Genomic DNA, 12,617 nt, shown 5'->3' on the forward strand with positions numbered 1-12,617 from the left:
GCTTTCTATGAACTTCCTTTCATGGTGCTTTCTGTGCGTTATAGCATATCTCTCCATGGTTTGGCGAGAGTCCTCACCGCTAGGCGGCTATATCTCTGACATTGCCAACCTTTATGAGCGACTTTGATCATTCACCGTCAGATAAACAGTACGTATGCTCAATCTTCAAATGCAATAAAATAAAAGCAATACATACATGGAGGAAACGTTTTCTTCTGACGTATTAGTTTGAAATTCCAAATAATTTCGTTAACGAAAAGTATCTGTCAAATGAAATGATGCTTTTTAAGTTTGTCAGGGAAAGTTTACTGTAATATTCAATAGATGGCGGTGTACTAGTTTTTTGCTTCTCGCTGTGGTTACACCATAAAACGTCTTTTAAAATATTATCTTTTTACTTTACTTTGATTTTCCTTATTTAAGTTTTTAGCGCGAAAATAGTAAGTCCGATATATGCAAATTGTACCGAATAAGAAATTGATATTAGGTATTTTAATGTAGGTATTCGTAAAATTCATATTTAAAAGTTCACCAACGTAAGCGTTTAGTTCAACCGAAATGTTATGTGAATTGTGGCTAGGTAGTTCAATAATAAGTACTCTAGACAGTTTTCGAATTATTATTTGTGCGGTACCGATTCTCACTCAGTGTATTATTATACAAAATGAATATTAACTTAACAACGTTTATAAACCCTTTTTCTTTTTTTTGTATGCCTGAGGCTAGTCAGAAAATTAACTTACCTGAAAATGACCAAATACTTTCGTCTCAAAATGTGGGCAGTAGCATCGATCCATCCAAAGTCAATCACGGCCAAGTAAGATTTTTTTTTACCCAAGTTTCAAGTTCATGCGTACATTAAACTAAAAAACCCTTTTTTATCTCTTCATTAATTGAAATTTTTTTCGATAAACAGTATGTCGCAGTATTATGGCAAAGCAGGTGGACGCGTGGTATAATTACTATGGAATCACAGTGCTTAATATGGTTAATAGATTTTGGTATTTATTTAAGACCTAATGAAAAAACTGTGTTTATAAGCTTACCCCCAGAGTACAAAAAGTTGCCAACTAAAGTATTTGAAGCCAGTATACATGGAGTCATGCCTCTGGATAAAGTAAGTTGCACTTTTATAAGCAATTATCATTCTAATAAATAAAATAAATATGTTAAATTAATTTAATAAATTTAATGATGGTAAACTGCCTTATGTGTGTGAATAATTATTTGATATTTGTAAAAAAGTATCTCATTTGATGTGCATTGAAAATGTCCTCAAATAGCATTTTAATAAATAGGTAATCCATTTCCAATGTGTATTGAATCATTATGACAAATTAATTAACTTTTTATCAGTTTATTTATAGATTTTAATATTTATTAAAATTATAATCTAACATTCCTCCTTTTTAATCTAATACATCCAAATAAATTATTAGAAAATATTATAAGTTTGTACTATATGTATTATTTTTGTACGTATAAAGTTTGGATAAAGTGGTTTTAATATTAAGTAGTTCTGTAGAAAAAAACCCCTAAAACTTGATAGCATTAATAAACTTAATGGAATTAGCGCCATCTTGCCTATTTAGAACTATAATACGAATTCTTTGACAATAGCTTGTACTAGATGGCGCTGCAAGGCATAGTTTTATTTGATACCGTGCATAAAAAACAAATTTGAAAGTTGTGATGGATTGAAACATTTTTTTACTAAAAGATAATATCAATTTTAAGTTAAATTAATAAAAATTAAAATTAAATTTTTGAAACAGCACACCACCCACCTGGTGTTAGTAATACTGAAGTCCATAGGTATCAATAACGTAACTGCCACCACCCTCCTTGAAATATGTATTGTAAGGTAACAGTTTTTACAGTACAACGGCTGCCCCGTCCTTCAAACCGAAACGCATTATTGCTTCACGGCAGAAATAGGCGGGGTAGTAGTACCAACCCCTGTGGACTCACAAGACGTCCTATCATCGGTAAAAAATGCAAATAGGAGTTAATATTTTGTTAAAAGTAACAAAACAGGTTAATTATTTTATTATTTATTCTTCACATCTCGTGTATACACTTCATGTCGTCTTGACTTGAAGAATGAGACGTCCAAAGTATTCGACTACCTATGTCAAGGTACAAATGACGCACCATAGTTTTTATCAAGGAAATACGAAACTAATAGTTAATTACCTTGTGATTTTAATCAAACCATTTTTTATTTATTTACGCAATTAGGTGATGACCGACGTATTACGTGGCCGCAGGGGTAGGTTTCACTAGTCTGCCAATTTTTCCGCGAAGTCATGGCCTGTTTGAAACCCGTTTAATGATCGGATATTCATGGTATAGTACAATTGAGACTTTGGCCATGTCTCTGGATGTGACTGATTTCACGTCGCCATGTTTAATTTCAGTGCTGGCCACTTAACGCCATGAGGGCCAAAAGCTTGTCCATACACGAATGAAAAAAAGTTCGTATATCTTCTTATTAATAGCGAGATAGCTAATTATCATTAAGATTCTCTATCCCATATCACCAATTACCTTAGTAGCCATGGGAAATAAAATTTCAACGCCGCATCGATCCTTCCTACAATTGTAATTGTAATTACACGGAACGAACGTTGAATATTGTTTTCAGAGAATCAATGAAAGTTGTGAGATTGAGAATCAGATTTGTACCAACTGGAATAAAGGTGCCATTGAAAAAATGCAAGAGATCATAAAGTATTCCAAACGGCTTTATTTTGTTCCTGTGGCTGTTATTTCTACCAAAGAAAACGACGTAGTAAGTGAATTTTACGAAATTTCGAATATTCATAAAGGATTACATTAAAACACGTGAAACCTTTTAGGTGTTGGGAAATTTGTATTTTGAAGCAAGCGGATGTAGTTCTCTCGTAAACATTGTCGACGAGTTAGAAGGATGGCCAGTATTTTTAGAAAAGAATGAGAGCGCTTACATTCAAAGTAAGTATTGATAGAATAAGAAAAAATGTAATTATTATGTAAATCACAACAGAAAAAATTTTTTTTTTTAGATTTATCGGTCCTATACTCAAACCGTAGACGACATCGTGCGTGCCTGCTAAAACCTTTACCAAATGTAACCATACCTAACATTTCAACGAATTTGTCTTTAGAAGATTATAATAGTATTTGTGGTAAGGTTCTTGACATCTATGAAGCCAGGAAGTCCGATTGTGCTTCGGAAGATGGCAGCACTGTGGTCAACGCAAAATTAAAGGAACAGAAAACAATCTACACATTAACATTTGAAGAAATAGAAATGTACTCCAATATGTACATTACTATAGCGGGTCAGGAGTATAATGCTTTGAATTTGTTGTTGAATAAAATCCGAGATCTTAGAATGTGTGAAAAATACAAAAATGCTAAACCAATCGGAAGAGCTACGACCAGATTAGGATCTACTCATAATTGATATTTCTTTGTTTTTATTGAAGTTTTTTTATTGTTATTTTAATAATATTGATTTTTGTTGGATTTTTTCGCTTATTTTTTTTTTAGATTTATTTATATAAAGTTTTGGCGACATTAGCATTACATCAATAATAATCATAACGTTATGGTTGTAATAGAGATTGCCGGAGACTGCTATGTGCATGCGTATTTAATGCAGTTACTCAGTAAATCACCAAGTCTTACGATGTCTCTTAAATTAACATCGTTAATTTTTTTTTTTCTTACGCTGATGATCTTTAGAGACCATATCAGCATCACCGGGCGAGATTTGCTACACATTTGATTTTTTTAAGTTGGTTTACACGACTTGTTTTGTTTCTGAATATGGATAGTATTTTTTAAGCTTTAGTATTTGTAATTTTTGTACTTTAGAATTTCTTTCTTCATTAAGTACGGAAATTTGGATTTGATTGGCATTGGTAATTTTGATTGGCAATTTGTAATGGCTTTTAAGTTCAGATTTCGGTAAGATTACGTGATTCGAAGTATCAAAAGAATAGTTAAAAATCAGTAAAAGAGAGAGAGTAGTTAAAACCAAAAAAAAAACATTACTCGAAATTGGTGTTCCTTTAGAGTAGAGCCCATAGACATCTACAACGTAAATGCGCCACCCACCTTGAGATATAAGTTCTAAGCTCTCAAGTATAGTTACAACGGCTGCCCTACCCTTCAAACCGAAACGCATTACTGCTTCACGGCAGAAATAGGCAGGGTGATGGTACCTACCCGCGCTGTACTTTCCTTTGACGTTATTTTTTTGGACACAAACGCACTCCTCGAATTTTGTACTGTAATCTGTCACTATTACACGCAAATCAGTATTAATTATCTGCCAAAACCGTCCATTATTTTTCAAAGTCGTAGTTATTTCACAGTTCGTAGTTTTCTTTTTTCAAACTAATTCGCGAATTCGATTCTCATGAATCCAGTATGACAATACAGAGGTTAGTTTTAAATAAGTAGCTAAAATGACTATGACAATAATGTGATATGGTTTCTCGATATTGACACCATATTTTGTTTTAAAATAAAACGAGCGTTTTTGTTATTTCTTTATTTTTATTTTATATACAAATATAAAATAATAAACTCCTTATTATGTAATTATACTTAATATTAATACTTAAATAAGGTACATTGTTTTTTTTGTAAAGGTTTCGTAACCAAGTTAGAGGCAGCGATTGAGAGATCCAAATGTTCATGTTGCTTGAGAACGACGACCATGTATTTCATTAAAATAAATATGATTGATGTAAGCCCTCAATGTATGGGCGTATAAGAAACATGTCCGGACACATTTTAAGTTTTATGAGAAATTATGGTAACTGCAAAACATCGTGAAATCTAATTAGTTCCGGGATTTGAAATTATAGACGGAGACCGGGATTATTGCTCGCGATGTAGTTCAGTAATTCCTCGGAGTCTTCGCATACGATGGGCTTCTCGTGATAGCAGGCTACGTCGTGCCAGGCGATGCCGTCGTTGTAAACGTTGTTGAGGACGCTCAAACAAGACTCCGAAGTACCGTTGATATCGTACTCTGCGTTGTCAGGTTGGCGCTGCTTCTTGTGCCCGGTCTGAGACCAAGGGTTGTAGCCCCAGCGGTTCGGTATCTATTCAAAAAGAAAAAGGTTATCGTTAAAGTGATTTTTTGATTGTGGCAAGAATTGCGAACGGAAATAAAAAATCATCATAAAGGTTTGAATTTACACAGGAAAAGTTTCGAGTCTCGGTGATCTCTGTACCCTATGTATTTACATATCTCGTTCAACTACGGTTATTCAAAATGCAAATAATACTTTCACAACTATTCGACTTTGTGTTTTAAATATTTCATAATGAAGTATTGTACAATTCATAATATTGTTCGGGCTTGGTATTTTCTAACGAGCATGTAATAGGAATTGGTTCCGACTTACATATTCGTCTTCTCGCATTAAAACTGTATAATCTCAAAACTTACTAAATTTTACAGGAGAGTGTTTTACATAATAATATGATATTTATAATATTCATCACCTTTGCAACATTTATTTTTTAGTTTTTACCAGTTACTTTATATGTCTTTTCAAGATCAAATTATGTATTAATTTTGTTATTAGTAGGTAGTCAAAATATAAGTAAACTAAAACTAAACTACGCTCTTTTGACAGTATTTATGAGAAATATACTGGTGATACCAAATGATTCCGCATTTTAACTCAATTTCGAATATTTTTGGAAATTGTACACTTAATGCGAAAAGACGATTAATGAAAATAAAAGGTATGCGTAGAGCTGTGTTAGCTAACCTGATTAGTGGGCGAGATCTTTTCTCGGTTAGCGGACCAGAACCAGCCGAGAATGTTCTTGGGTTCGAGGTCTTTTCGCGTTTCACATCCCTTGAAGTCGCATAGACGTCCCGATGTCCAAATGTAGGGAACATCGTCTAAAATAAAAATAAAAATTGTTTATTTCATCAGTGTGTATGTGTGTTCATTTTTCATTGCATTAAATGATTGTATGTAAATATTTGTTTTTAATCTTATTCGGTCTATAAATACGTTCAGTTCCTTTTTATCACGACTTTGACATGTCCTAGAATTGTAATCTTTCAACGTAACTCTTAAGACGTTCCATTAATTCGGTTTTTACTTTTTCGGTATTAACTTTTTTATATTTCTACCTGGTGTTAAGTGGCTACCAGACTATATACATCACAACAAGAATACCGCCACCCACCTTGAGTTTTTTTTTTTTTTAATTGCATAGATGATGTCGACGCGGCTATTGCATTCAATGTAACCGAACCGTATTTAATTTGCAAATTGTGCAAGTCGTAAGTGCTATGAAACTACAACGACCGAATAATGTAATAAAATAAAAACTGATTTTGATTATCAAAACGTAAAATTAAACTAACGGTCCTCAGTATTTATAAAAATTTATTAATCTTTAAACGTCGAAGGTTAATAACTCACTCTGCTGGATGAGCTTGAAGATCAGATTGTTTTCTTCCTGGGTCTCCATAGAGACGAGGTCCATGCAGTATTCACGGCAAATGTTGCGTCCGTCCAACCAGTCTACTTTCCGGTTGGCTAGCTCGGGAACGTGACCGCTGTAGAAGTAGTTGTGTCCTTGGTAAAAGAATTCCTTTGGTCCTGTTTAAACAAGGCGGAATTACAGAAACATGTTTATTTTATTGCAGATGTTTTTTTTCTTTCTTTTTTTCATTGCCGTATAGGCAGACGAGCATACGGCCCACCTGATGGTGACTGGTTACCGTCGATCATGGACATCAGCAATGCCAGGGGCAGAGCCAAGCCGCTGCCTACAAATACCTACAGAGTTGAATTAGCTCAAGGTCCACTTGGTGTTAAGAGACCATAGACATCTGAGTAAACGTGCAGCTACTCACTTTGAGTCATGTGGTCGAAGTCTCAATTGTGTTGTACAACAATTGTTGTTCAAACCGGCAGGCGTGACCTCTTGCCGGCAGAAATAGGTACGATGGTTATATTTAATTAGACCAAGCGTAACATAACATTATCGTATATAATAAAAAACCAAATGATGCAATAGCAATTAACCTCATATTCTTGGTAATAATTTGATGACAGGGAACAGCAATCCCGGTGACCCTCACGCCACGGGTCATGTACTCATCATAATCAATCACGGTCATGACATTGGGTAGTCATATATTGTATATGTGCAGTAAAGCGGTAAGGTTACTTGTGCAACGAACATCTTGCATAATCTTCACAACCGCATAACATTTCACAGTTTGGCTTAAGAAAAAAAGTTTGCAATTTCTACTAATTTTAACGTTAAAACAACAAGTATCTGTTACCAAAAACACACGCTGTAGTTGATTTGTTTAAATCTAAATAATATAAATACATCAAATTTCTTTCTTAACTTGAAAAAGATAAAAGTCACAAAAAGATTTTTTTTTTAAATATGTAAGTAAATCTTATGAAACTGATAGATTTCCATAATTAAGTGGTTTATTTGAATGTTTTAGCGACACTGATACAGTTTCAAAATGATTTAAATTAGTTTACCTTGTTTACTAATTTAAAATCGTAAATATTCATGTACACACATAAGTACATATCAATAGTTGCTTAAATTTATTTTTTTATTGCTTAGATGGGTGGACGAGCTCACAGCCCACCTGGTTTTAAGTGGTTACTGGAGCCCATAGACATCCACAACGTAAATGCGCCACCCACCTTGAGATATAATTTCTAAGGTCTCAGTATAGTTACAACGGCTGCTCCACCCTACAAACCGAAACGCATTACTGCTTCACGGCAGAAATAGGCAGGGTAGTGGTACCTACCCGCGCAGACTCACAAGAGTTCCTACCACCAGTGAAAATGGAGAGAATCGTTTTAAGAACAGCAAAAGAAAGTGCTTATTTAATTTTCTTTCAATTAACGTTTAAGGACGTAACCTTAAGCTCGTGTCGCGTTAGGTATGCCGTTGATGATTTTGGCAGACGATGTTGCAATGTAACAGCGACGCGGTTTGCGGCGACGTCGACCGACGCCGAAGCAAACAGATGCGTCAGTCACGCGGGCGCCAACTGGGCCAAGGATCACCGACCGGATACTTACTATGTATATATTTCTACGAGAAATATCATTACGACTATATTATTGCTGATAATTCGTTGCCTTGTGCGTAAAATAACATAAATGAGTGTTTCATTAAAATCTCAGAATAATGCAACATTTGCCATTGATTTTTTTATATTTCGTACCTATTCGCTGGTAACCTAAGAGGCTATTTCAGTTAAGCACTGAGGGGTAGGTGAGCTCACGGGCTCAACCTGGGAGAATTTGCTAACACAAGCCCTAGCAAGAACAGTGCTTCGCAGAATCTACCACCGGATCGGAATCGCGACCCACTGAGAAGATCCGATGAGAAACTTAGTGGGTTGCGATTTTTTAGTTATGTTGACCTGAGCCGGTGCTACGGTAACAATCCTGCTAACTATTTAAATGTGATAGTTTGTAAGGATGGATGGAGGTTTTTATCACAGTTAATTACATAATCTGAGGAATGTCGGGTATATTTGCAAAGTGTCTTTGCTGGTTCGTAATGTTACGTGTCAAAGGATCGATGAATATTTGAGCGTGTAGAAATTGTTTTATGATTGATTTTACGTATTTAGTGTCCCGATATTCGGTCTCAATCTTTTCTTATTACGATATACCTACATCGTGTTTATTGCAGTTGGTAGACATCATAATGCCATCGCCGCTCATATTAGTATGAGGTTGAAGACTCAGCCATTTGAAAATTCCCGTTTTTATATTTGATTTTATTACACAAAATTGTCCCTTCATTGTGGTAGGTTTTTTATCCTAATAGGCTCGCAGGTAAATGCTTCAAAATTGATAACTGCCCCTCACAACCTATGAATTACGAATGGGTACACGGGTACACCAAGGACCACCTCATAAATTGCGAATGTTTTAATTGAACCAACATTCGGACCCACAAGCGGCTCCTGGACAAGTGAAGGCCAACACCCATATTGCGACGACTTTTAGAATTATACCAGAAACTTCGATGAAATTCTAGATGGCTTCGGATTGTTTTAAATTAAACTATGAAAGATACACTTTCGAAATTATATCAGTTAACATTCTCCTTGAATAGTTATATTCAGTCTATATCTATGTTGAAATTTAAATCTATTAACTCCGTAATAACTATTGATTGAACTGTAAAGAACTAAAAGCTTTTTAAGTTAATTTCATACAATCTCGTTGCGAGTCAGGTTGCGAAATGAATAATTACAGGCAACTGTACAGATATCAGTAATGAGGTTTGATTACGATGTGAATGTGATAAAGTTCACACGCGGCATGGCTGTTTATTGTTTTTGAGACCTTGCGTTCTGACAGACTGACGAACGCTCATATACCGATCCACCAGTTATAAAGAAGGCTATGACTATTCACAAAGAAAAGTCAGAAGAAAACAAATTGTTTTTAACAACTGTACTGTATTTCATTATTATTTTATTCGAAACACTGGAATTTTGAAAAATCGTGTTATTTAATGGGTTACTGTTGCAAAACTGACTTAAATTAAGGTAATTTGAATGAACGTCTAGTCGCTATAAAATAGTGTTGAACAGTATTATCTGATGAGAATAATAAACGGATTACGAGATGTCTACGATGTGTCGAAACTGATGTATGCTGATCATCACTAATACAAAAGTTTTAAATTCAATCACTTAGGTACAGCGCTAAGATTTTCCTAGAAGCCTCTTCTAATTCTAATTCACTACATGATTTGCTCTGTCTATGTCGATTCCCAAAACTACGATTGATAGGTAGGTACGTAGATTTAAGATTGACAAAACAATTTCGTTTCGTAAAAATTGTCTGTTGACAAATTATATGCCACAATAATGAAATCTGATTATTATTAATTCACGTCAAAACACTTCAAAAGAGGAGAAAAATTAAAAGGCAATTGTTAGTAAAGTATCTACTTCATAAATATATGTGCTCAATAAACAATATCTATTTCAAAAGAGTAAAATAATAAATATACCTTGTTTTTAAATTTTCATTAACATACTTTTTTTTGGAAAAGAATTAGGAATAAAGAACTAGAGATTCAAGTATTTTGATACATACCCATTAAACACGAGCTAATTTTGTCGAGATGATTAGCATTACTCAGTGACTAATCCAAGAATTAATAATTTTGACGTCAATGTTTGACTGACTCCGTGGTCCATTAGTCAACGACCCGAGGCTGAGGGTCGTGGGTCCGATTCACAGATCGTGCAAACATTCGTGTGATGAACAGGTTTGTTTGCTCTCTGGCTGGATGCTTAATATCTCTGTAGGTACATATTTAGTTATGTGTCTTTGATTCCCATTGAACGGGGAATCCTGGTTAAGGGCCTGAACGTCGTGGGTAATAGCTATGTAATGATAATAGCTCCATTGGTGTTACATCCTCTAGTTTATTTAATGTTAATTTTCTATAGCAGTGAATTGACGAATGAGCCCATGGACCAAGTGAACCAAAGACAGTATAACATAAACGCCGTCATCCGCCTTATGGCATTACTTGAATTGTCAAATGTACTGTGTCCGACTTGAAAGTTTAACGACCATGCAGAACCGAAATTCGTATCCACAACAGTGTTGTGGAGATGCAGCGCGCTGTCAAGGCCCTGACCATTGCAAAACCTGAAGATAAGTAACGCTTAAGTTCACATTGAGCGTTTACAAATCGTAGAATAGGTAATCGTATGCTAGACGGACACTTACATAATTGCTATGGGAATGTTTAAATGGAACTCCTACTTATATTGTGAAATACAGTTCACGACGCGTGTTTCAATTTGATTTAGGTATCTACAAATCAAGTTTTGCAAAAATGTTTATTTGAAAACTATAAGGAGAATGATCATTCGAGTTGATAAAAAAATCGATTGTCTGTAAAGGCGGTTTACTGACGATAGTTGAACGTGACAACGTCATAAGAAAATACTAATGGAATGGTTTCATTTTTCAATTATCGCAATTATCGTTGCTATAAACAATTGACACCACATTCACTTTTCACTGAACTTCATACTTGACGAAAACATGTAAATGTATTATTGTATAGCAGCTGTCCACGCGGATACATCGCTCACTCAAGTAGGAGAGAGACAGATGTCGAACGCTGCCGAACGCGGATTCCGATTGTGCCTCTTTGTCGCTCTCGCTTGCACTTCTAGCCTTAAATGGAACGCCTCAGAGCGAGGTAACGCTGCATGAGTCATGTTTTTTCGTGCGTGCAGCCGGCTCCATCGAATTATAAAAAGTCGTTGTCACGTCAAAACTTTTTTCTATGTTTGAAAAAAGTTTACTATATTGTACTTACTGTATGATTTATGTGTTGCACATTTTAAAGATTATCTCATTATAATAAAATAACCTATATACCTGAACTCTTAAAGTTGCCGACATGACTGACGCGTTGTTGAAGAGAAATTTCTAACAAGTCGAAAGTTATTTCCTATTTTCACTTAAAATACACGTTTGTGGAGTCTTAATCAAATATGAAAAGAAAGATGCTTACAGTATGGTCGAAATATATGTTTATAAAAACAAATTATAATACATTTATATGAAAAAAGTTACTATGTAGTAGATTTTAGTGTTCATTGTTAAATCTTTTGCAGAATAAATATTTAGCGGTACATAGCTAATTATTGTAATTGGTTTACGGGATTACATCAATACAATGCTCTGTTTTAAGAATTCAAAACAATCCCGTGAAACGATAAATTAATTTACCTATTTTTTTAAGTAATTGAAAACTAACAAAGGATTTTTTTATTATCTTTTTTTTATTGCTTAAATGAATGGACGAGCTCACAGCCCACCTGGTGTTAAATGGTTACTGGAGCCCATAGACATCTACAACGTAAATGCGCCACCCACCTTGAGATATAAGTTCTAAGATCTCAGTATAGTTACAACGGCTGCCCCACCGTTCAGACCGAAACGCACCACTGCTTCATGGCAGAAATAGGCAGTGCGGTGGTACCTACCCGCGCGGACTCACAAGAGGTGCTACCACCAGTAACCAGGATGTAGGTAGGTATAGATGTTTTACTACTATCATACGGTTAGTTATTTGTTTTTTTAACACATTGTTTTTTAATGAATCCCTAACTGTTAAGGTGACCTAAAAACCTTAGGGATCTGTAAATGTGCGCTCACATTTGCGCAAAAACCTTTTTATTTATTTTTAGAGAGACAAACTATGAGTGGCGTTCCGAAGTCAAAAAGGCGATAATGTATTGTCTTAAAACAAGCGTGCACCTATAGCACCAATATAATATGATATTCGAATTATGCTTTTTTTTTTTGCTTAGATGGGTGGACGACCTCACAGCCCACCTGATGCTAAGTGGTTACCGAAGCCCATAGACGTCTAAAACGTAAATGCGCCACCCACCTCGAGATACAAGTTCTAAGGTCTCAAGTATAGTTACAACGGCTACCCCACCCTTCGAACCGAAACGCATTGCTGCTTCACGGCAGAAATAGGCAGAGTGGTGGTACCTACCCGTGCGGACTCACAAGAGGTCCTACCACCTTCCT

General features: G+C 35.1%; 2 protein-coding genes across 2 annotated transcripts in view; one reads left to right on the plus strand and one right to left on the minus strand.

The window, feature by feature from the left end:
• On the plus strand, positions 1–6,001 carry LOC114245857 (uncharacterized). Its single transcript, XM_028178162.2, has 5 exons — positions 1–817; positions 917–1,117; positions 2,648–2,794; positions 2,862–2,976; positions 3,048–6,001. The coding sequence occupies exons 1-5, from the start codon at positions 665–667 to the stop codon at positions 3,449–3,451; spliced, it is 1,020 nt and encodes a 339-aa protein (XP_028033963.2). The 5' UTR covers positions 1–664; the 3' UTR covers positions 3,452–6,001.
• Positions 4,532–12,617, minus strand: part of slf (C-type lectin domain-containing protein slf) — a 27,706-nt gene continuing 19,620 nt past the window's right edge. The window contains exons 3-5 of the mRNA XM_028178228.2: positions 6,453–6,632; positions 5,784–5,920; positions 4,532–5,105 (exon numbers count right to left, since the gene is read on the minus strand). Of these exons, the coding sequence (XP_028034029.2) occupies positions 4,860–5,105; positions 5,784–5,920; positions 6,453–6,632 (563 nt within the window). The 3' untranslated portion in view covers positions 4,532–4,859. The remainder of the gene's footprint in view (positions 5,106–5,783; positions 5,921–6,452; positions 6,633–12,617) is intronic.

The sequence above is a fragment of the Bombyx mandarina genome, chromosome 04 (genome assembly GCF_030267445.1).
Source record: "Bombyx mandarina strain Sakado chromosome 04, ASM3026744v2".
In the NCBI taxonomy this organism is placed as follows: Eukaryota; Metazoa; Arthropoda; class Insecta; order Lepidoptera; family Bombycidae; genus Bombyx; species Bombyx mandarina.